At 66.1% G+C, this 24,104-nt stretch overlaps 1 protein-coding gene across 3 annotated transcripts in view; it reads right to left on the reverse strand.

Moving 5' to 3' along the window:
• Positions 1–23,869, reverse strand: part of PLCH2 (phospholipase C eta 2) — a 70,726-nt gene extending 46,857 nt beyond the window's left edge. The window contains exons 1-3 of one of the 3 annotated variants that reach the window (XM_047871642.1): positions 23,823–23,869; positions 23,268–23,402; positions 21,805–22,066 (exon numbers count right to left, since the gene is read on the reverse strand). In XM_047871642.1, coding sequence (XP_047727598.1) covers positions 21,805–21,883 — 79 coding nt within the window. In that variant the 5' untranslated portion in view covers positions 21,884–22,066; positions 23,268–23,402; positions 23,823–23,869. Of the gene's footprint in view, positions 1–21,804; positions 22,067–23,034; positions 23,158–23,267; positions 23,403–23,822 lie in introns of those variants that run through there. The other 2 variants (XM_047871644.1, XM_047871643.1) reach the window with 2 other exon arrangements.
• Positions 23,870–24,104: the final 235 nt, after the last annotated feature.

The following is a 24,104-nucleotide window of genomic DNA, read 5'->3' on the forward strand; positions in this document are numbered from 1 at the left end:
ACACAGCTTGGGGAGAGAAGGCTGGGGAGGCCGGGGTGTGAACACACAGCTCGGGGAGGGGAGGCCGGGAGTGTGAACACACAACTAGAGAAACTTAAAGTGAGAACACACAGCTTGGGGCCAGAGTGTGAACCGGTAACTCAAGACCAGGAAACCTGGGAGACGCATTTTCCTTCCAGCCCGGAGAGAGGCCCCGAGATCCTACTGACCCAGGTGTTTGCCCACCAGACAGCTAAGGGTCTTCACGGCCTGGTGGGAGGTGCAAGGGAGGCCCCTCCGGGGGCCCCGATCAAGCACACAGGATGGCGGGCTCGGAACCACAGCAGCTCCCCAGGCAGCGGGCACTGCCCACGAGGGGTCGGTCCTGGGCATCTTGTCTCCATAAGCCCTCTGCTCAGCTGCCCTGAGGCCCTCAGCCCTACCCAGTCATCAGTCCTTTGCTTTCAGGGCCCTCAAAGACCCCGGGCGCCCTGGGGTGACAACAGGTCACACGCCCTGCCACACGGTGACTGTACCCCCAACACACACCCCCACAGCCTGGGACGAGGCAAGCCAGAGGCGGACACAGTGCAGGGATCCCGGGGCACCGTGTTCCTGGCCTGCCTGCCCTGCTCCTCACCCTCTGCCCCCCAGTCTCCTGCCTACGGACTGCGTGGGCCCCCGCAGCCAAGTGCTACGCACACAAATGTTTATTTTTCTCTCTAGAGCAGAAAAAAGAAAAGACAAGAAAGAAGGATGGCTTATCCGGAGGGTGAGTCACTGGGGACGTTCAAGCAAACTGCAGACGGCTCAGCCCCAGCACCCCCTGGGCAGGGCCAGAACTGCCCCCACTCCTCCTGAAGCGCAGGGGGTGCCCGCTGGCCTCCGGGATGGCAGCCTCCTGCGGCCAGCGCTCCAAGGACAGCCACTTCCTCGGGGGGTCCTCGCTGACCACCTTGTCCTTCTAGGCCCTTCAGGAGCGGGCAGCTGTCCAACAGCCTTGGCCCCCATCACACCCCTGGGAGAAGGGGCTACCCCTATTGGCAAATCCGGCTTGTCTGGGTGTCTGAGCCACCTCATTCATCTCGTGGTGACCAACCAAGAGAGCCAGCGGCACAGACAGTAGCCACTGTCAGCCGGCAACCAGGACAGAGGGTGACCCTGTCTCACAGTCCATGAGGCTGCTGAGGGGCACAGTCCCCGAGACCTCTGGTCCCTCGCAGCCCCCCCTCCATGACCAGGCTACCCCCCAACCCCAGAGAAGGCAGGGGCAGGTGGGAGTCCTGAATGCCACTCAAGGCCAGATCTCATGCCTCCCCCAACCAGGACGGAGCCTCCAGCTGGTCAGTACGGGCCGGCTCCTCAAGAGCAGCAATGACACCCTGGGAGCCCCCAGTGCCCCCCTGGATAAGGGCTGGCCCTTATCCCATCAAGGCACGATGGAAAAGCCACTCTGGCCAGACATGGGCACCCGAGGGCTAGAGAGGGCCAGACCCAGGGGTCTAGAGACAGCTCCCCACTCCTGAGGAAAGGGGCCAGCGTCCCAAGCCGGACAAGGAGGACCTGAACCAAAGGCTGAGAGAAGGTGCCGTCCACCCTGGCTGTGTCCCTGTTGTGGGAGCAAATCTGGCCCGGGGGTTTCAAGAAAACAGAACTGCTCCGGCGACCTCGTGTGTCTCCAGGAACAGCGCCCAGTGGTGACGGCTGAGTCACCGCCCGGGTCTTTTTAAGGCATAGCTAAGCACAAGGGGGCAATTTAGGTCTTTTTGAGAAGACAGGACGGCGTGTGGTGGAGAACGCCAGGTCAGAGCCGAGCGAAGAGCTGCGTGCCCACCAGCGTGATGCCCTCCGGGCCCTGAACGGTGGGGGGCCCCAAGCTGCGGCAGGAGGGACTCGGGTCGGACCGGAGTGAGGTGCCCCCGTAAGCGGGACGTGCATGGGCCTCCGCTCGCTGGCTTGGGGGTAGGCCTGCCTTGCTGTATGGCTGGGCCGTCACGTCCGTGAGGGGTTGTGGCCCTTTGAGGGACTTCCCAGGAGGGAGGACCTACAGTCCCTGCCCCATCCCGACCTCCTGTCCCGGGAAGCAGCCAGAGGAGGGGCGAGTAGATAAAGGCTGTGTGCTGGGGTCAGGGAGATTGGCTGTCCTGAGCTCTGGTTCTAGAAGCTTGAAGACCCCAACTGCGTCCAGGAGCCCTGGGGGTGTGGGCAGGGAGGCTCTGGGTCTCTGTCACTTCCCACCCATCCGCCTGTGTGTCTGCTGTCCTGAGAACACCCCCCGGAGCCTCTCTTTGCTGCCCCTCCTCGCTACTCCTGGGTCGAGCAGCTGAAGCCAGCAGGCCTCTGCAGAGCACGGCCACTGGACCGAGGGGAGGGGACAAGCAGCGTGTGGCAGCCCCCGGGAGGTGCCCGTCCTGCCTCGGGGCGGCCGGGGCCTTCCGCCGTCACAGCCCCCACGTCGCCCTGGGCCCCGCATCCCGAACCACATCCCGGACCCCCCACCTCCGCCCGATGATCCCCGTGCGGTGGCACCGGTTTCTTACAGACGCAGAACATAATAATCCCCAATGATGCCAAGCCCAAAATAACCCCACAATGCGCCGCGTGCCGAGCTCCCACAGGAGAACGTAACTGAGTCAAGCACAGCTGTAGAACCGCTTTAAAAATACACAAAATGCACAAACACGAGGGCGCCCGCTTCCGCCCACCGTGCCTCCACAGGTAGGGGGTGAAGGTGGGGGCATGCGGGGAGGGGGCCCTGCCCCACACCTGGGGCCGACGGGAGGCCCCGGGGCGGCAGGCAGGGTGGAGGGGCGGACGGGCTCCCCGAAAGTGCTCTCAGGCCCTCTGCCTGCCACCCTGTGTTTGGCAAGCCCCCTGGGAGCTCCGAAACCCCAGCCCTCCCCGGCCCTGCCCCCAAGACCGCACGGACAACTGCTCCCCCTGGTCTCGCCCAGTGCTGGGCCTGCAGAAAAGTGGAGCAGCCCAGGCCTCTACCTTCCCCTACCCACTCTCCTGGGCTCCCTGCCCACACTGGGGGTAGCAGATGGGCCACTGCGTTGTGGGGACCTGCCCAGAAAGGGCAAACGTGGGCCTGCAGGGTGGCCAGTCCTCCACACCCGTCAGCCCAGTCCTCTTGGGGGGGCATCCCTGTGGGCATCCCTGGCCCCTGCCCCGGGCAGGTAGACAAGGGGCCTCGTGGGCCTCCTGCGCCTCCAGCCCTGGGACAGCCAGCACCCAGTGCCAGGTCCCCGGGCCTCGGCTGCCACAGCATAGGGCCTAGGAACGGGCTAGCTCTCCGCACCCCACGGCACCAGGGGCTCTTCCTCCTGCAGAGGTCGACCCAGCCCTCATGAATGGCTAGAGAAGCCCACAGGTGACCACACCCTCCCCCACACTCAGGAGCCTCATCCACAAGGGCAGCTCCAAGGGCCCGACTGGGCCCTACACCCCAGGACCCTGGTCAGGAGGGCTGAGGTCGGCATCAGGCCACCCCCTTCCAGTAAAGGGACTGGGCCCACACAGGTGCAGCCCAAAGAACGTAGATCCGTGGCCTTGGACAGCCGGCCTCCACTGAATGACGTCAGTGCTCAGCAGACCCTCCACCGCAGCCCACCCACCCGGAAGGTAGCCACGCCAGGCCACACACACCAGGCCACCCCACTCCAGGCCACACTGCCCCCCTTCACTGCCTGCTGGCTGAGGCAGGCAGCCCCCTGATGCTCCAGGGTTCTGCTGCGGCCCGGAGGAAGTGGGCCAGAGCCTGGTTGCTCAGGAACTGGTCTGGCAGTCACAGGATCTGCTCTGCAGCAGGCGGCCTGCGGATAGCTGCACAGCGCAGGAGGCCTCGGCTCCAGCCTGGGGCCGAGCGCATGGGGAGCACCGCCGCCCAGACCTGGGGAGCCCCCCGGGAGCCCAGACCCCCTGCCCGCCCCCAGCGAGGCTCAGACACGGTGCTGGGTGAGGAGGTGTTTGATCTTTGGGCTCTCGAGAGCGTCCCTCGCTGAGGAATGCAGGAAGGGCTTTTCCGCCAGGCTCTTCCCTGATGCCGGCCGCAATCCTGGGGACACGTGGAGCACAGCAGCCTACTGCAACGGGGGACACTGGGACCCACTGCTGGGGTCTGCCGGAGTGTAGACAGGGCATCCCAGGGGACTGTCCAGGGGCACGAGGACCCCGGATGGCGGCAGTGGCACATGGACATTGGGCCTGGCTTTTCTGTGCTGCGCGGACAAAGGGTGGTGCCCAGCAGGGCCTGGAGGACCGGCCCTGGGGGCCCACGGACGAGGTCGGGGAGCTGTCCTCTCCTCAGTGCTGAGATGAGGAGTCAAGTCCCCCACAGCATGGTCAGCGTGTCCGGGCCCCCATGACCCCCCTCCCTGAGGGAAGGAGGGACCAGCACCAGACGAGCTCCTGCCTGCTCTGTGCACAGATGCTCCTGTTTAAGCAGACAGCACAGGTTGTCACCTGCTCCACTGCCTGCTGGCAGGTCGCCACCCCCAGCCTCAACGTCCTCATACTTAAAACAGGGCAATAACAAGACCAACACTGGGAAGGCTGAAAATAAAACGCAAAAGGGGGGTCTCCCAAGATCAGGCCGATAGGCCAGGCCCCCGGAAAGGGTGGCTTGCACCTGTTCCTGGCCGGGAGTCCCAGTCAAGCCTCTATCCCAACCACCTGGGAACCATTTAGGTACCTCCCCAGGCCCGCCTGCTCTCCTAGGCAGAAAGGGCTGGGTGAGTGACCTATAAGCTCTGGGGAGGGGGGTGGACCCTGCCCGGCCCCCCGCTGCTCAGGGTGGCTGCTCTGAAGACCAGGGGGCAGGCAGAGGGCAGCAGCAAGGGCTCCCCGTCCTAAACAGCCCCTCTCTCCCGGGCTCACTCTAGGCCAGCGGCTGCTGCATTCGAGCCAAGAGGAAATACTTCGCCAGCTGCTCTCCTGCAGGCAAGACCAGCCCTGGGTGTCTGCCCCCTCCTCCTGTAAACCCGGGTGGCTCCCACGAGGCAGGACAGAGTGACACCAGGTCCCGGTAGGGGGACACTGGAGGCCGGCGACCCTTCCCCTAGGATGCCGGAGGGGTGAGGCACGGTCCCCAGGCCCTCTCACCCGCCTGCCACAGGCCTGAGGCAGAGCAAAAACCCCACTTTGCCGGCTTGGCATTTCTGAAGGGTGACACAGATGCCGGGGCCTTTTTGTGTGAACAAACACTCCCGCACCAGCGTGCGGGCTGACAGCATCTCCCCACAGCTCTGGCTGCCAGCGCAGGCAGAAGGCAGAGCTGGGGGCCCAGAGCACGCCATGGTCTGGCCTGTGGAACAGTGGGATGGTGGGACGCCTCTGACCTGACCTTCACCGGCCCCTTCCCCCTCTGTGATGTGCTGGCCCAGCGCCCCCCTCCCCCCCCAGGAAAGAGACTGACCCGGAGTTACTGGGGCAACACCCTCTGCTCCCCCAGGGCAACTGGCCCTTTCAGAGCTGTGCAGTCAGGGGGGTCCTGCCACTGGGCAGGGGTCCCGGCCTGCCTATGTCCCCCCATAGGGCTGCCATAGGGCTCCTGCACAGAAATATGGGGACTGTGGCCTTAGAGCCAGAGGGGCTGGAGGGGGGCCGAGGGCAGGGGAAAGGAGTCCGCGTGGGAAGCAGGGTCCACGTGAGACCCCCTCCAGCTCCCAGAGTTAACTGGGCCTCCTGAGATCCATTTTTATTAACCACATTCTCCCTGATGGTTTCTGGCCTGTCGCAGCTCTGGGCTCCAGGCCTCATGCTGCGGACCCCCCAACCCTCACCTCGGAGGCAGTGGGGCCTGGGGAGTGTGGTGGTGCCCTGGCCTTGCTCTTGGTACACGGGGCCCACGGCCGCCCCGCCTGGGCTGTCCTAAGTTGTACCTAAGTCCTGCTTCCAGATGGCCCAGCAAGGGCCCCCCAGAGCCCACCTCCTGGGAGCTGGCGAGAAGCCCCTGTCTCGGTGGAGGAAACACAGCTGGCACGTCCCTCACATTCCCTATGGGATGAGGGCCTGGCACTCGGAGAGGCCACTGTCTGGCCTAGGAGCCCACAGCCCAGGGAGTGGCAGGGGTTTGGAACAGGCCTCGGCCCCACCCTTGGCCTCTGGTGGGTCCCCAGGGGGAACCAGGTGGGGGTGAAGGCCTTGAGCAGGACCAGGCTTGTGAATTAGCCCTCTTTCTATTCTCTGGAGGCTGCAGGAACATTCCACAAGGTCCACATCTTGGTTCTGCCCAGGGGGCCAATCAGAGGCTCTGAGAGCAGTGGGGCACTTTGTGAAGGAGGTCCCCGATACCACTGCCACACACGGCCTCCAGGCTCGGCCACAGAAAGGAGACAGCAGAGAGAGCTTGGCCCCCGCTGGCCTGTCCCCTAGGAACCCTGGGGTGCACAGCCCAGCGGGTGGGCACCCTGGCTCCCCAGCTTCTCTCAGGAAAGCCCAGCGGAGTCGCTGAGGCCCCAGGTGCGAACAAGCGACCCTGCTCGCGCTGTCCCAGGGAGCATCAGCCCAGGGAAACTGAGGCCTGCAGGCCAGAGGCTGAGCCAGCCGCATGACTGCACATGAAAGCTGCCAGCAGCTGCCCTCAGCTCTGGGCTCCCCAAATGGAAGCGTGAGAAGCAGAAGACGGCTGGCTCTCCAGGGAACAGCTGGGTCCTGGAGAGCACCAGGGCGGGCTGGGGGGAGGCTCAGCCCCTTCGGCCACCGCCCGGGGAGCGGGGGAGGGCAGCGGTCACCAACGGCGGCCGGGCCAGACCACTCACGTGCTGCCCACGGCACACTGCTATTAGCCCATTTCACAGGTGAGATGTTCAGGCGAGGCCCCCTGCCCAAGACCACACAGGGGCTGGTGGCAGAACTGGGAGCTGACCCAAGTCTGCCCCTGCTCTGGGTGTCCTCCCAGCCCTGGACCGGGCCTGGGCTTCACCGACCAGCCAAAGCCAGCCTGCAAGAGTGGGACCCCTCATGGACCTGATCTCCACTACCCACCCACCCTGACACCTGAGTTTCCTTGAGCGTGGTTCTCCAGACGGCAGAATCACCCGGGAGCCTGTTTAAAAGGGCCACTTCGGTGGAAACGGCCCAAACCCTCTCAAGTCTGCATTTTCCACACTCCCAGGCAACACATAAAGCCTACTAGACCTGGAGAGCTGCTCAGGGCCACGCTGGGGCCTGGGGTGCCTCCTTGGAGAAGCTCTCGGGTGCCCCAGGGGGCTGTCAGATCCACTTTGGTACAGAGATGCAGTTGAGGCCCCAAGATACAGGCAGCAGGCCTCAGCCCACCAAAGCTGCCCCACCCCAGCAAAGTAGCCAGTCTTGATGAAAGGGGCATTTGGGAGACCCCCCCCCCCCCTTGAGGTGGCCATGACCAGTGGCTGGCAGGACCCGGGAGCAGCCGTTCACTGAAGGAGGGCCCATCCAGGACCTACCTGGCCTCCACATCCCCCTGGAGGCCAGGACCCCCAGGCCCCCTCCCCTCCTTCCCCTGGGAGCCTCTGGAGGCTGTGCCCAGCCCAAGGAGAGCCTGGGGTCCTGCGGACCCAGGAGGCAGGCCAGTCAGGGGCTCCGGGGAGAGCAGCTCTCATGCACTTAGCACATCCTCAGCCCGTGGGGCCCAGGGTGTGAGATCCGGGCCCCTGCCTCTGGCCTGCAGGTGTTTGGGTACGGGGTGGGGCGCGTGCACAGCACAACTATTGTGGAGGGCTGAATGGTGGCCCCTATGAGATGCATCCACACCCCAGAACTTATGCAGAGAAAGGTCTTTGCAGGCGTAACCAAGTTAAGCGTCTTGAGATGAGCTCATCCTGGATCGCTCCAGGTGGGTCTTAAGTCCAATGACAAGTGTCCTTAGAAGAAAAGGGGAGGACGCACAGGGGGCCGAGCCATGTGAACACAGAGGCAGAGGTTGGAGGGGAGCAGCCACAAGTCCAGGGATGCCAGGGACCCCAGGGTCTGGAACAGGCAGGAAGGATCCTCCCTTAGAGCCCCACAGGAGTGCAGCGCCGGGCACCCTGGTCTGGGGCTCCCAGCCTCCAGACCAGGATGGAGGTTTGTGGTCATTTGTCCTGGACGCCGCAGGCACCGAGCAGCTCTCAGGCTGGGCTGGAGGGGCGTCTCACACGGGGTTCGTGGAGAAATCAGCCTTTCTGATAAGGTGGGTGCCTCTGCTGGTCTAGCTGCCAGGGGGGGCGGGGCACCCAGACAAGGTCCACTAAGGCCCAGGGCCCCGGAGCCCCCAGCGCTGGCAGGGAGCTCCGAGCTCTGCACGAATGACTTGGTCAGGACCCCAAGCTCCTTAGAGAAGGACCCAGGGGAACAGCCGGTTAGGTGACCATCACGGGTAAGGAGAGCTGGGGAGGTGGGGCTGGGGGAACCAGGTGCCTAGCCTGGGTCAGAGGCCTCCCTGGGCTCGTCCTGTGAGACGGACCAGAGGCACGTTTGGGATTCTGCACCCCCACTTCCCTGCCTTTCTGTCTCCCCCGGGTTGGCAGCTCAGGCCACGCCGTCTCTGGCATCCCCATCACGCCTGCGTCTCCCCACGCCCCTCACGCTGGCCTGGCTGCCGAGCCCCATCAGCTGGCGGGAAGGGCCCCTCTCTGAGGAGGGCAAAGTCTCTGGACCCGATACGCCAGCCAGCTCGCCTCCTTCCCCTGGGCAGCCTGGGATTAAGTGTATGTGCACAGGCAGTGCCAGGGTACACAGGCGTCAGCGGGGACAGGGGGGAGGTGGCGCAGCGGGTGCCGACCCCACAGGTGAGTTGAGCGTTCGGGGCCTTTCCCATGCAGATTCTGGGCTGATCGGACAGCCCTGCCCCAGACCTTCCCAGACCCGGCTGGTTTGCCCTTGAGTGCCTCCCGCCCCCCGCCCCGAGCCTCCCACCCACGGGGGGCTGATGCACAGTAGGAGCTGAGGAGACAGGTGAGGAGCCTGCTCTGTGGGGGCGGAGACCCCGGCATCGATGCCCCAGAGGCTGCTGGGAGCACGGAGGGGGTGGAAAGAAGGCAGGAAGAAGAGCCTCGAGGGGCCGGTGGGGACAGGGGTGGGCACCCTTCCCAGACCACGGTGCCTGGGAGAACACACATCCACACCCACAGGGGCCTGGGCCAGGCTCAGCGGCCGGGAGCCCAGGGGCTCTGCTGACCTCAGGCCCCCTCTCCACAGCCCAGGCTGCCAGTTCCTTGCTGAGCTAGGTGACCAGGCAGCCTCCTTTGTCCCCTGTGCCGGGCGGGCGGAAGGGACAGAAAGCTCCATTCGTAGCTGGCTGGCTGCTGCCGCTGGAGCCAGCTCCCCGAGCCCTTCCTCCCTGAGCTGTGCCTGTTACACAACAGACCTAAGAATAATCCAGAGGGCGGGCAGTGCAGGGGGGACGGAGCTGTCCTGCCTCCCGGGACCCCTCAAGCTGGGGGTGGGGGGGAGGGCCGATGGCACAGCAGCCCTGCTTCCGCCCAGGGCCTGAGGCCATCTGGAGGCGCGAGGGGCACCGGGGTTGCACCGACCCCCAGCACCTGGGAGACCGGGTAGTACACAGGGTCCTGGTGCCCAGGGGCTGGCCGGGCCCCAAAGGCTCAGGGCCATCCGTACCCAGCGGTCCTTGGGGTCAAAAGGCCCGACCAGGCCTGCAGCAGAAGCTGCTTTTCCGGTGGGTGTGATCCCGAGCCCCCGATGGCTGCGCCCTCCCGGCGCACAGGACCCGGGGGGCTTCGGTGGACACGAACGCAGAACGGGGCGGGGTGGGGGGAAGGCGGCCCGGCAGGGACAGGGGCGCCCACCGGCAGCCCAGCCCGTGCCCTGCCCTTCTCTGGAGCAGGTGGCAGGCAGCCTGTCAGTCAGGCCAGACTCCCTCCCTTCTGGGGAGCAGGCTGCGGGCGGGTGGGACAGGTCCCAGCTAATGAAGTAACAGAATGTGTACAAATGGGCCCATAGTTCTTCATCTACTGCAGACGTTAAAAATTAAAATCCAATTACAGCTTCCACTGTCAAACCTGGCTCCTGCCACGTAAACCAATCCGTGCGCGTGGAGGGAGGGGGAGGTTATGTAACCTGAACTCCCGGCTTCAGGGAGGGCCCGGGTGGGCCTGACCTCCCCCCCTCCACCCCACTAGGAGGGTCCTGCAGGGGGTCAAAAGTCCCTCTGGTACCTGTGGGACTCCACAGACCCGGCTCAGACACCGGAGGGGGAGGTCCCTGCCCGATCACCTTCAGGAGGGAGCACTTCCAGCCCGCCGGATACCCTCCCTATGCTCCTAACTGTCCCCTGACGGCAGCCCCAACAGCTCTGCTGGCGGCCGGATGACAGACACCACCCCAGCTCCGTGCACACTTCATAGCTCAGGTGGGCCAGGGTCCAAGACGTCCAGGCCACCCGGCCCACCCTCTGGGAAGCCCCAGGTACGGTAGGCCTGCCCACACGTGCTCAGGCCGAGTCCCCCCACCTCAACCCCAAGAAGTAGCCGCTCTCTCGCCTCCCGGGGCGAGCCACAGCTTTGGGCCAGGACAGGGTTACTGACATGCTCAGCCTCGGGGAAGGGGACTGTGAGGGCCCCTCCGTCAGCCAACGGCACACACCCCGCCTGCCACACGCCGGCCTCCTCTCCGGAACCCCCGGACTCTCTCCATAGGGCCCCGCACAGGATGTGGCTCTGGGTTAAGTACAGACGAGGGGGTTGCTGGGGGCCCCAGAGCCACCTCTTCCGTTACACCCAGCGGGGGACCAGAGCTGGGTCCTGGGGCAGACAGGCAGGCTCCTGACCCCACTTCTGACCCGCCCCCCAGTCTGTAGCGCCTGAACTCCCCTCCACGGCTACAGCTGCCTGATTAAGTCTTTGGGCTCAAAAGACCCTGCTAGGACTCAAACGGGCTCATGACAGAAGCGTTTCGGCACGGTGGCCCAGGTGTCAGGAGAGCTGAGCATCACCTCTTAGAGATCAGGGCATAGGGCACAGGGAGGACACAAATGAGGTACAGTTCCAGGGATGAGGGGTGGAGACAGCCATGGGAGAAAGGCCCCCCGGGTGGGGAGTCAGTGGTCATTCTGTCTGCCTCAAGGGTCACTGGGTGTGTGGCGGGGGGGAGGCCTCTTGTTCCCCCGGCATCTTCCCTCCGCCGGCTCCCAGAAGCATCCACCTCCCCTAAGAAACGCCCCGTCGCTCTTCCAGCAGGCCCTGAACTCCAGAGCAAGTACTGCTTCCCCAGCACCAGTGCCAGCACCCTTCGGACAGCCTGGGTAGGGCCATCCCAGAGCCCAGCTGGGTCCCCTGTGGGGGCAGGTCCCCCACACCCCAGCCCCTGCTGGTCAAGGGCCAGAGAGTCACCTGCAGCCAAGCGGACGTACCCACTCCAGGGAACCACATCCCACCCAGCACCTCACCACAGACCCAAATGTCTGGGGTGCTTGGGCTCCATCCACATCCAGTGAGGGGACAGGGCGCCCTCTCCGGGCTCAGCAGGGCGCAGTCTGAGCACAGGGTCACAGCCCCAGCGCGGTATCCACCCTAAACCTGGAGAGCAAAGTTCGCAGGGCGGTAGCCCCAGATGCCTCCGCGCCCACCTGCGGCCCCCAAGAGAGCCCAGGACCCCTCACCTGCCCCCGCGATCCCACCCCGCCCCCTCCAAGATCGGAGCCCTCCCTCCCGGGTCCGGAGCTCGGAGGCCCCTGGCTCCACCGCGGGCGGGCCGAGGCAGCGGGGCGCCCCCTCTCCGCGCGGTCCCGACCCGCCCCGAGCAGCGGCGCCCCCGCGCGTCCACCGAGCCCGGGCGCAGCACCAGGGGCGGCGCGGCACCTACTGTGCTTCCGCGGGGCGGCTCCCGCGTCCATTGTCTCCGCGGCGGCTGCGGCTGCGGCTGCGGGGGGCAGCTGCGGCGGGGGCGCCTTCAGCAGCCGGCCTCGGGCTGGGGCTCGGGCGGCATCGCCCCGCAGGCTGGGCGGCCCGCGGCGGGCTGTGCGCGCTGACACTGCGCCCCGTGGAGGCGCCGCGCGCGAGGAGAGCGCTGTCACTCGTGCCGCCCGCACCACACCCCCTGCCCGCCCCGCGCGGGGAGGGGGCCGGGGGCGCGGGCTCGGCGGCGGGCGCTGAGCCGGGCGCGGGGCGCAGAGTCGAGGGGCGCGGGGCGCAGAGCTGGGCGCGGGGCAGATCGGGGCGCACGGGGGGGGGGGGGGCAGCAGGCTTTCCCCGCAGAGATGCGGCCTCGTCGCTCCCCCTACCTCCCCCTACACGCCCCTCCGCTTGGCCCCAGGCGGTGGGACCGGGAAGGGGGCCGGACCAGACCGAGAGCGCTTCCCCATCCAGGGGCCGGGCGCTTGCGGAGCAGGTGGCTCGGCGCAGCAGCGAGACAGGGGTGTTTGCCGGGCTCTACCCCTCCCCCAAGACGTAAGGTGGCAAGCGCAGAAACCTGCGTAAGTATCTGGACCCGGTGGGCAGATCCTCGGCCGGGCACTAGGCGCCCCTCAGTTCACACCAGCGGGCAGCACCCTGGGTGGGGGGAGGGGCGCTTAGCGCTGTCTTGGAAATGTGACCCCCATGCTAGAAACAGCACCAAGGGCAAAGTGGGGGCTGGCCCACTGCCCCCCCTCCCCAAACTGGCCTCGTGCCCCGAGGGGGCCACGACCTCAGCATATGTCCCCCTCACGCAGCTCCAGGTCTCGGAGGGCCCCAAAACCTGCCGCAGAGACAAACCCCGAACGCTTGGGGGCCCTCCCTCATGGGACCTTCCCATCAGACCCGGTTTCCTGGGATTCCCCCACCTCTGCCCCCACCCCCCACTCCCTCCTGCAGCAGGTGGCAGTGGAGGAGGGGGGAGGCAGGTCAAGAGAACGTGTCCAGCTGGGCAACGGTGTGCAGAGGCCGAGACTCCCAGCAGCTGGCCCTGGGCTACCTGACAGCAGGAGACAAGATGCAGAATCACGTCCAGCCCCCCAGAGACCCCCAGTTACCCTAAGTTAGCCTCAGCCCCCCCACAGACCCCCAGTTAGCCTCAGCCGAACCCCTCTCTTCTCCGGGCTTCAGTGGCCCCGGGTATAGGACCCTCTGGTTTCTAAGGTTCTCTGCACGACCCCCCCCTCGACAGCCCCAGGCTAGGGGCTGCTGCTGCGGCCTCGTCCCCGCCCCCACCCCTGACAGCAAGAGCTGGGCTGAGTGAGAGGGCAGACCCACATCACACGGATGGGTGACGGAGCGTCTTGGAGCCTGCAGGAGCCACACTCAGGCCAGGACGAGACTCCCGCTTAGGGCCCCGTGACCTTCTGTGACCACACCGTGGGTACCCACACTCCTCAGCCTCAGACACATCACCGCAGCGGCCGAGCCGGGCCTCCTTCCGCCCTTGGCTCATCCCCGGGCTCTCCAAGGCTTCCCCAGACGGACAGCCCTGAGTGCCCCCACCGTCCCTGCCCGGCTGAGAGCCCTGGCTGGGTGCAGGCCAGAGTGGGCAGCACCTCCAGCCATACCCACCTGCACACCTCCCCCACAGCGTGGGGCTCAGCCGGGGGGAGGAGGTGGCTCGCCTCTTGGGGACACAGACGTCAGTCCTGGGGGCAAGGCTGCCTGGGCCACGGCAGGATCCCAGCAGGCCTTGGGGATGCGGCCCCAGGAGGAAGGAAGGGCACCCACACCATCTGTGCCCGGAGAACAAGGCCCAGGGACAGACAGAGATGGAAACCAAGGGTGACAACGAGAACAGACAAACGACACTGGGCTCCTCTCCCTCAGAGCCAAAATTGAGATGCAAATTGGAAACCACCAGGAAAGAAACCTCCATTCTGAGCCAGAGACACCAAGCATTTCAAGAAGGAGGGCGAGGGATGCGTGGGCAGGCGGGGCTCAGGGCCTCCGGGCCGGCCGGCCACGCAGCCGGAGAGAGGCCGTTGCACACGGTGGATGATGTGTACACGTGCCCACTGTGACCACCAGGTCCTCTGGAAGTCGCCCCGGCAGCCAGGACGGCCCGCCTGCCCCCATAGCCCTCCATCGCCCCCACGGAGCACAGTCCTAGCCAGTCTCCCAGACCCACTCTGGCCCCCGCCTCCCCCAGGCTCACCCCACCCGTGCTCCTGGAACACAGGCCTGACCAGGCGGTTCCGGACTCCAAACCTTCAAGGGCTCCACTCTCGGGTCATGCAACATCAGACCCTCCAGCCTGGCACCCAGGGGGCCCAACTGCGTGGTTTCCAGGACCTAGAGCAAGGGTGCCTCTCTCAGGAAGCCTTCCCTGCTTGCCCTGACCCTCGAGCTCGCCCGCTCTGAGACCGCACCATCCACGGTCTGAGCCAGAGAACTTCACACGCCTTGTCACAAGGGCCTTGCCCTTGTTTTGAGTCTCGCCGCCCAGATCATGAGGTCCCTGCAGGCAGGGCAGGGACCACGTGCCCACTGTACACACGCCGTGTGTACACACGCCAGCTGGGCCCAGCTTTGGGCAGCTCAGGCGTGTGTCTGCTTGGCCTTGGCGGAGAGGACTCCAGCCAGACTGACCAGCTGCCCCATGTACACGAACACTGTCCCCACGAGTGGCGCTGCCCGTCTCCAGCAGTAACAGGCGCCGGGGGACAGCAAGGACACACGGGCCCAGAGAGGCGTGCATGCAGCAAGCCAGCGGCACAGCGAGTGTGGCCCGCGGGGGGGGGGGGGGGGGGGGGGGCAAGCGCGTACGCGCCGAATCAATAAGCCTAATTAGGTAAATGTGCAATTCTCGACCGGCTAAATTTAGGAAGTGTGTGTTTCATTTTTCAGCAGCATCTGGTCTTAAGACGTCCCGTTCTCAATCAGAACTCAAGACAGTGTACGGGGATCAGACCTCCGCTCCCCCCGGCTCCTGCTTCTCAGGGAACACACAGCCTGGAGCCTGGGGACAGCCCTGGTGCCACCAGGCATCTCCTATCAGCACGGGGTTGGGGGGGCGGGGGGAAGGTGTGGGCAGCCTGGCCCCCGGCGCAGGGCCGGGCTGAGCCACCAAGACACCCCCCCCCCCAGGCATTTTCCTGTCTAGGTGGTGCCCACCGGAGGAGGGGTGAGGACCCATCCCTGATGAACCAGAGGCCTTGAAAGGCACTGCCAGCCCTCAGGGATCATTGCCTCCCAATACCACCTTTTCTTTGAGGGGGACACTGAGGCACAGAGAGACAGCCCCAGGTCCCGGAAGACCAGGTATCCGGCCCCCAAAAGGCCTCTCTCACTGGACAGGGGTGGGTATTTCCATCTAACTCTGGTAGGACAGGGAAGGGCCCATAAGCTGGGTCAGGGCTGGGTCGAGCCACGTCTAGTATGACCATCCACACGGTCAGAGTCTCAGCTCCTCCAGGCCAGCCCAGACCCCCCGGCAGGGCAGCCCAGGTCTAGAGGGTGGGGGGTGGGAATGCTCCATGATGCCGCGGCCCCCGCGGGGCAAACCCACCGCAAGGTACCCAAGACAAGAGAAGGGTGGAGGCAGGTGGCGGGAAGCACGCAGGGGGTTGGGGAGAAAGTGGTCTCCGAGCCCCGCAGTCGGCAGGCCGCGGGGAGGTCCCAGGGGAGCTTGGGAAGGAGTGGGGTCTGGACACCGTGAATGGGGGTGACCCCAGGTGAGAGGGGACCTCCCGTCTCTGGGGCCAGTGGCCACACTCAGAGAAGAACACGCCCGCCCGGCCGGGTGCCGCGCTGCCTGGCCACTGCCCGTCTACTCTTTCGTGGCCGGCTGGAAAGAAAGGCCCGGAAGACCATTTCACCCCACGGGCCGGGGCCGGCTCGCGCTGTTCCCTCCCTGACTGCTCCGGGCACAGAGGCCTTTGCCAGCGCATGCCGAGTGCGGGCACACGGGGCCAGATGGGCTCACCCCCACGCCTTTCCTCGGCCTGCCACAGGGATAGGGCCGGGATGCTCCCCTGGCCCCAGCGGGAGGGAGGGAGGAGGGGCCCTCACCTTGGTCCCTCTGAGCCCAGCAGACAGTAAATTCAACCCCGCGCTGGGCACAGCAGGAGCCCCAGGGTCAGGCGGTGCCCGGACCCGGCCTCCTTCCTGGAATCGGCAGGTGTAGAGCCCCCTTGCCCTCAGGCCCTACAGCGAGGAAGCTGCTCCCAGCGCTGCCCTCCCCAGGCCCCCGAAGCAGGGAGCCCTGTCAGGGGACCCCCTTCACAAACTGGGCCCCTCCCAGTCCCTGCACAGCGTGTCCCCCACCTGACACACACCTGCCCAGCGTCCGGTCCCAGAGAAACCCACGACAGCTTCTGTTCGGCTTGATGTCGGCTGGGCTGGCTCCCTCTGGCCGGCCAGGGTGCTCAAAGAGCCAGCCCCCAGCCCGGAGGAGTCCCAGGCCCAGAGCCCCCAGGCTGTGGGCTCCCCGGGCCTCACTGAGGAAATGCCCCAAGACCGGGTTCCTCCCTGCAGGACCCCCCAGCCATGGCACCCCCGTGGCCTGTCCACCGGCCTCCAGACAACCTGTGGACCACGCCCGGCTCCATCCCTGCCTTTAACCAGTGACCCCTTCCCTTCTCCCTGATGTGGAGCCCCCCTTCCTGGCCCAGCCCTGGACCCCTTGCTTCCCCGCGGACTGGGCAGGAAGGTCTCAGTCCGTCTGCCAGCAAAGCCAGGTCTCTGTCCCAGGGCCCAGCACAGCCCTGGCACATGCTGGACTCCAGGCACGGGGTGGGCGCCCAGGACGTAACAACTCATGGCTGCGTTCACCCAGCCTGGCCAGGACTCGTGACAAGAAGAGACTCCTGAGGGGAGCGTGTCCCTGCCCAGGGAGTGACGAGCCCAGAGCTGTCATTGTCCAGGGAGCTGGGCCACTTCCCCCAGCCCCAGGTGGCCCTGAAGGTGAGCACACGTCCAGCCGGCCTGGGAAGACCCTCCCTCCTGCTCCAGGCAGGACTGATTCTGGAAAGGCAGCAGGGAAGCCACGGCGTCCTACCCGCCCCGCTCCTCCCTCCTCCTGGCGCTCGGCAGCAGGCTGAAGGCGGGAGCTTCAAAGAGTTTGGCGAACACGGCAGATGCCATTGCACGCAGCGGGAAAGACACGCGCCTCCAAGGAAACAGCCAGGGGCTCAGACCCAGACGCGTGCGCAGGAGGCTTGCCCGCGACATTATTTATGACAGCGAGCACTCACAGGTTTCCTAGACGCTCGTGGCGGCTGCAGCGGCCACATTCATCGGACCGGGAGGCAGCCATAAAATTCAGGCTCCAGGGGCGCCTGGGGGGGGCTCGGTCGGTGAAGAGGCCGACTTGGGCTCAGGTCACGACCTCGCGGTTCGTGAGTTCGAGCCCTGCGTCGGGCTCTGTGCTGACAGCTCAGAGCCTGGAGCCTGCTTCGGATTCTGCCTCCCTATCTGTCTGCCCTCCCTCCCCCCACCACTCACGCTCTGTCTCTCAAATACACGTTAAAGAAATTAATTTAAAAAAATCAGACTCCAGAGGAAAAGGCAGGGGTTTGGGGGGAAGGTAGACCAAGCCCCGGGGAAGGGCTCCTCGGGGTCGGCGCAGCGTCTGGAGCACAGAGCCCCGCACACGCAAAGCCCCCACGGAAGGTGCCGGCAGGGGTGACAGATTCCGTCTCTTCTCCACATTGTCCCGTATTTTCCAAATCATCTCCTCTGACCAAGTTTTGCTTCTTGCTTTCATATTCAGGCAGGAAAACAAGAATTAAAGCAAGGTTACCAGCACAGAGCTGGCGGGAGGTCCCAGGAGCAGGGGCAGTGCATCCAAACACACTTTCAAGTGGGAAGGCGCCCGCGTCCGCACATCCTGCCCTGGCCTCGTGGACACACATTGGCTTCCCCGCACCCCCCCCCACCCCCCCACCCCGCCACGGCCTCTCCAGCCCCAGCTCTGTAAAGACACAGGCCTGGATGCACACCCTCGGGGGCAGGGGAGCACCAGGACTCCTCTGCTCCAAGCCCCGCTGAGCCTCAGCAGCCCCAGCCGGGCACTGGGGATGCCCTGGCTTGCTGGCCCCGCCCACACAGACAGGTGCCCGGCAGGGCTGGCTGGCCCTCAAAGGCCTGGGGACGCAGGAGACCAGCAGCTCCCGGTGCACACACGCCCGTCCACCCGAGGGACCTGGCCATCTCTGCACCCTTGGCCCGTCGGGTCCAACCCTAGGACCTCGCACACCCAGCAGCGTCCTGGCCCTCCTGCTGATCCTCCCCAGCCTGAGCCCTGTCTCTGGGAATCTTGCTGTGTGAGCTTGAGTTAGTGACTGAGTGTCTCTGAGCGTCACTGAGCTGCATTAGCTCCTCAGCACACGCTGGCCCCGCCAGGGACCCAGGCTGGGCGGGGCCCACGGAAAGGAGGGAGCCGTCCTCAGCATCGATGGCTCAGCATCCCGGGTCCAGTGTCCCTCCCCCTCCCCCCCGCCCCTAGCGAGCTGCCCGGCTGCTCCAGATGGCCCGTCCTCACAGACGTGAGCGCACAGAACACTGGGGCTCTCCCACCTCAGCCTCATCTGTGCACCAGGTGGAGAAAGGGCGCCACGGCTTGGGACTCCCCGCAAAAGAGAAGGGAGCTGCCACCACAGCCCCTCCTCACTGGCTGAACGTGTTGCATCTCGCAGGGGCATCCAGGCGGCTCAGCAACCCGGGGAGGCATCCATGACACAGCCCCCAAGTCGGCAAGCGTCCCCGGGATGTCCCTTAGCGCCAGGCCTGCCCCCACCACCCCGGCTCCTTTAAATTTTTTTTTTTAACGTTTATTTATTTTTGAGACAGAGACAGAGCATGAACGGGGGAGCAGCAGAGAGAAAGGGAGAAACAGGCTCCAGGCTGCGAGCCGTCGGCACAGAGCCCGACGTCGGGCTCGAACTCATGGCCTGCGAGATCATGACCTGAGCCAAAGTGGGACGCTTAACCGACTGAGCCACCCAGGCGCCCCTATCCCAGGCTCCTTTAGAGAAGCCCTTTGTGGATCTCTTCTCCGTGTACGCCACATGGGAGCATGGATGAACCTGATGCCCCAGGCCCCTTGCACCTCCCAAAGCACAGACCCCAGCCTCCAAAGCCCTGGAGAGAGTGCCAGTCTGTGACCAGGTGGCCACGCCCACAGCCCCCACAGGAGCCTAGCCGCCCCCTCACCCCCCCCCCCCCCCGGAGAGGCCCTTTGTGTCTGTCCAGCCCAACTCTGCCTGTCTGGCTCCATCCCTTCCTGGCTGGCATCCACGACCCTAGAGGCGTGAAGAGGCCGACTGCTCCCCAAACCTGGGAGCTCAAGTCTCCACCTCACCCCACTCTCTGGGTGTGGCAGGCACGGTGCCCGGCACCCCCAGCCCTTTACCTGTGGGAGGGGATTAACTGGCTCTCAACGAGACCCGTTACCACGGACACACGAGAAGTGGGGTAAGCAATCTGCCGTGGGCGCTGCCACATTTCCTGACACCGTCCCACTGGCTCTGGCTCTGGGGCTGGGCCCCATACGGCCCACCCCGCCCCCAGCTCCGGCGGGTAGCTGGGTCTTCTCCCCCTCCAGAGTGGATTAAACCGGAACTTGGGGGCCTGCACCTCATCGTGGGCACGGTGGCCGTGAGTCCCAGTGAGAGCGGCCCAGAGCAGGTGCTGGGTGACGACACAGGCTCCGTGCAAGCCACCGACCCAGGTCCCGAAGCCCAAGAGGCCAGGGCCCCAGAGCAGGCCCGAGGCACGCCCCTCCTGGGCACTGCTCCCCCCCACCACCCCACCCCCACCTGGGACAGAGCTGGCATCAGCCAAGCCAGGCGCCATGGCTCAAGGGAACCCGGACATACTTCAGTCCAAAGCCAGAAGGAGCCTCCCGAAAGTCAGGGAGACACAGCCTGCAGCTGCCGACTGTCCCCAAACAGCCTCCAGGACAGGCTGACCTGCTTCACAGGCTTTGAGGCTATCTCCTGCCCTCTTGGCTGGAAAACCTCTCTTGTTCGGTGAGGCTGCCTCGGGGAGCCTTCTGGAAGGACCTCCAGGGCCAGACGGAGCACCGCCACCCCGGCCCTCGGCCCAGAGCCAAGCACGGGGCCTTGTGTCACACACCAGCATCAGCAAGTCAGGCGTGGAGGGGACAGAGAGCACAGGGAGCACCTCGAGGAGAGCACGAGGTGGGGACGGCAGGCCACGGGTGGGGGCCCCCTCCTCCGCCCCGCGGCCCTGCCCGGGCTCGGCAGCCTGCTCTGCGGCCACCGCCCTCTCCGGGCGTCCGTTCCAGACTGAGCTGAGCAGCAGGGCCCAGAGCCTGGGCAGGGGGCAGTGGGCCTCGAGCAGACATGTCCCCTCGGCGGAGGAGACCCGTTGGGGCACGTCTGGGGAATGTGGGAGAACGGGCCAGGTCCGGCTCTTCGGGGCGCACAGAGCACATGCACACAACCCACTTCACACACACACACACACGCACGTGCACACGCGTGCACAGACCCTCGCGGGCGGGCGTGCCAATTCCCGCCCACGCTCACTCCCACCACTGCTGTCCCGAGGGGCAGCCCCAGGGCAAGCAGCAGCCGGCCTCAGGGAGAGCGGGTCCGCGTGGGCACGCACCACCTCCCTGAGCCACAGGCCTCTCGGGGGTGAGGGTGTGCTCTCCTCCTGACCTCCCAGGAGAGCTGAGTCAGGGTCCGCCGCGGACTGTGTCTGCCCAGGAGGAGACAGAAGGAGCCGGAAGGAGGCAGGGCCCCCACACGTGCGGGCAGAGGCTGCGCTGCTGGGACAGGGGACAGGCGCAGGGAGAGGACCGGCCGCACGCCTGGGCTCTGTCACACCAGTGGATGCCAGCAGCCTCCGGGCACCCCCGTACCCTGGAGCAGTGGCTGCCGAGTCCGCGGCCGGCAGGGAGCAGCTGAGGCCAGGCCCAGGGCCCGGGGCTGGGGCCGGACACTCCCTGGTGGCCGCAGCTCAGCCCACCATGCCGGGTACTCAGGACACCGCGGCCAACGGTTCTGGGCCCCAAAGGGAGAAGCCCCCACCTCCCGGGGAGCCCGGGCCCAGCCTGCAGCTCACAGCCAGCAGATCCCTGGCGGAACACGGAGCAAATTATACAGCGGGAGAGACGCCGGAGCCACGTCTACGGGTGCAGCCGGCTCCCACCCTTCCCTCGGGCAAGGGGCTCTCACACCTGGCCAGGCTCACCTGTGCACCTGTGCACCTGCGTAAATCCAAACGCCGGAAGCGGAAACGCCTCGAACGGATACATGGTGGTGGTCGCGTGGCCAGATCCTTATCCGGCCACCCACCCAAGATGCGAGCACTTCACAGCGTCTGCACCACTATCCCATCTTCCCGAAGCCAAGAGGCAGAGACGGTAGGCGCCAAAGCATCATCGCCCCGCTCCAGAGACCACGAATGTCACTGCCAGCAGGCCACAGGAAGGCACCCCGAGGTGCCCAGAGCCTCCCTGGGGTGCGCAGCCCAGCTGTGCTGAGAAGCCCCAAGTCGGCCCAGGTTCCCAGGGGTCTGACCGAGATGGACGGGGCTGGTGGGCCGGCCGGCAGCCCCAAAGCGGTCTTCCTAAAAGGAAGTCTGTCCCATCTGCCGCCCCTTGCCCTGGCCCTTGAGGGGAGGGACCAGGGGAGCGGGCTTGCTCTGGCCCCTGTCCCCCACCCCCAGCCCTGGAGCTGCTTGCAACTTGCCTTTGCCTGAAGCCACTGGGAGCCGCCCCCTAGACCCACCCGAGGTGCCACAGTCCCCATTCAACTAGAAGCAGCCAGGGACCTCGGGTGGGGCCACCTCAGCCCCCATCTCGGACAAAGACCACCAAAGACATGTCAACCTCGTGCACTGGGGACAGGTGCACACCAGCCACTCTTGCCATCACGCACGGGGCCCCCACCCACGGCAGCCCGCCTGTTCCGAGGGAGCAGGCAGAGCTCGCTCTCCCGGGCGGAAGGCGGGGACTCAGAACCACCTCACTCACCCACAGGCAGAATATTGATGTTCAGGAAAAACTGTCCACTCTCCGGATTGGGCCCTGGGTCCTCCAGCGGGGGAGCCATCACGGACGGGTGCGGGGCTCTCGGCAGTGAGGGCAGCAGGGGAGAGGTGTGGCTGGCCTGGGTCACCAGCTGGGGCCAGCCACCCGAGGGAGACAGGGAGATGCTGTTCTGAGGTCCCTCTGCCCCGGGGGCCCCTGGCGTCCCCCTCCGGAGTGGGGACTGGGCCTGTGGCTCATCACACACCTAGAGAGAGCAGGGTGGCGGGTGGGTGGGCGAAGCCTGGCCAGGCATCCAGGCCAATGCCAGGGTGGGGTTGCAGGGCACCGCTGTATGGCCGTCCTGCTCACCACCCCTCAGGGATAAACGGCCCCCCTGGTGAGGAGTGGGTGAAGCCAGGGGGCTGGTGACCGTAGCAATGGCTCCATCACTAAAGAGTGACTGTTGTTCTGTGCTAGGACTTTTCCTGAACTCGATGAAGTTCAAAGGCAAAACAGGCAGCATTTCACAGACGCCAGCCAGCCCTTTCTGCCACGATGGTGCTGGGGGGTGCTCGCCAGCCCTGGGCCTCAGAGGTGTGGCCCCGGGCCACAGGAGCGGCCCGAGGAGGCTGCCCCTGGACCCTTTCCACAGCCCTCGGCTCCCACGGCACCGTCACCCCCAGCCCGGCGGCTCAGGCCACCTGTGGGTCTATGCAGCAGATCGAGCCACTTTGGTGTCCGAGCCCCTGAGTGGCCCAGGCTCCACCTGCCTCCTGGCGCCCCCTCCCCAAGTCTTAGTCCCGCCGGCCTGTGCGCAGGCTCCTCTCCTACTCGGAGCCCCCACTCCATCCATCCACCTCCCCCACACACGCCGGACCAGCTCCTTCCAGAGACTTCTTCCTCCCTGGGAGCTAGAGAAAGGCCGCAGAGGCCGAGGTGGGAGGCCACTGGGCCCAGGACAGAGCTTCTGGGCTTGGCCCCCGGGTGGACATCAGGATCCCTGGCCCCTCCAGCCACCCAGAGCCACATGCTCTGCCCGAGTAGGCAAATGAGCCAAAGGTGGGCAGGCCCTCTCCCGAGGTCCCCGTGGGTCAGGCTTAGCGCGTGACTCTCCTGAAGCCCAGGCCTCTGGGGCTCCCTCCGCCCCCCCGGGGGTCTATCCCTCCCTCACCCCCGCCTACTTCAGCCCCTCGGCCTCCACCCGGCCTACCCCATCCAAGACCAGCAACTGACCTAGAACTAGCCGGCCAGGAGCTCTCTGGGGTCCTACGCCCCCGAAGAGCACGGGGCGTGGGCACCAGGCAGCCCGAAGGCCAGGGCGCCAGGACTCACGGGGCCCCTCCGGCCCCAGCCCTGCTGTGCCTGCCACAGCCTCTCACAGGCCCGCCCTCCACGCCCGGTCACCCCTCCAGACGCCCTGGCTCCAGGTTCACCCGAAGCTGTGGGGTCCCCCGGCCCAAGCTCACCCGAGGCCACCGGCCACACAGCCCACGAGGCCAGAGCGAGCTCCTGCCACCGTCTCAGCCGGCTACTGCCGGGTTCCGAGTAGGCACGGCGGCTTCCTGCTGCTACGGGAGCCCAGGATCCGTGCCTGAACACGTCTGCAAGCACAGGCCGGGCGTGGGGCTCGGCGGGACTGGCGCGGTAGAACCTAATTAGGCAACAGCACCACACCGCAAGCCGAGACAAGGCCGTTGAGGACCATGAGGTCAGCCGTTGGCACGGGCCCGGCTGCACCTTGCCGTGTGAGCTGAGCCCCTTACCACCCGCCCCTGCCCCTCAGACCACGCCAGGGCCCCTCGTGGCACCCCTCGGACACGCCCGGCCCCTACAGTCCACGGGCCTGCGGCGGGGTCAGTAGCCTTGTGGGGTGGGGGCCGTGGGCGGGAGGAGCCCCAGCTGATGGTGTTGTGGGGCTGTCCCCAGCCAGGCCTGCTCCTCCTCAAGGAGCTCCAGGCCGAGGAGGGGGGCCCTCTGGTGCCAGGCCTTCAGCTTGCTCAGACCCCCATCCAGATGCCAACCTCGAGTCCTGGGAACTGGCCACTGCCCACGGGTGACCGGTCATGGATGACATCGTTCAGTGCCAGGTTGGGTCCACTTGACCCCCGTCCTCCAGCGTCGGCCTGTTTAATCAAGACATACAGCCCAGGCCCAGAGAGGCCAGAGAGCGGCCCAGCCCCGAGCCCAAGTGCCAAGGGCACAGTGCTCATGCCCAGAGGTATGCCCACCTCCACAAAATGGCCAGCCCCCGCCCGCGAGGCCCCCAGAGGACAAAGTGGTTGCCGTTTGGCCTGCACGTGTCA

This window comes from Prionailurus viverrinus, chromosome C1 (genome assembly GCF_022837055.1).
Source record: "Prionailurus viverrinus isolate Anna chromosome C1, UM_Priviv_1.0, whole genome shotgun sequence".
Classification (NCBI taxonomy): Eukaryota; Metazoa; Chordata; class Mammalia; order Carnivora; family Felidae; genus Prionailurus; species Prionailurus viverrinus.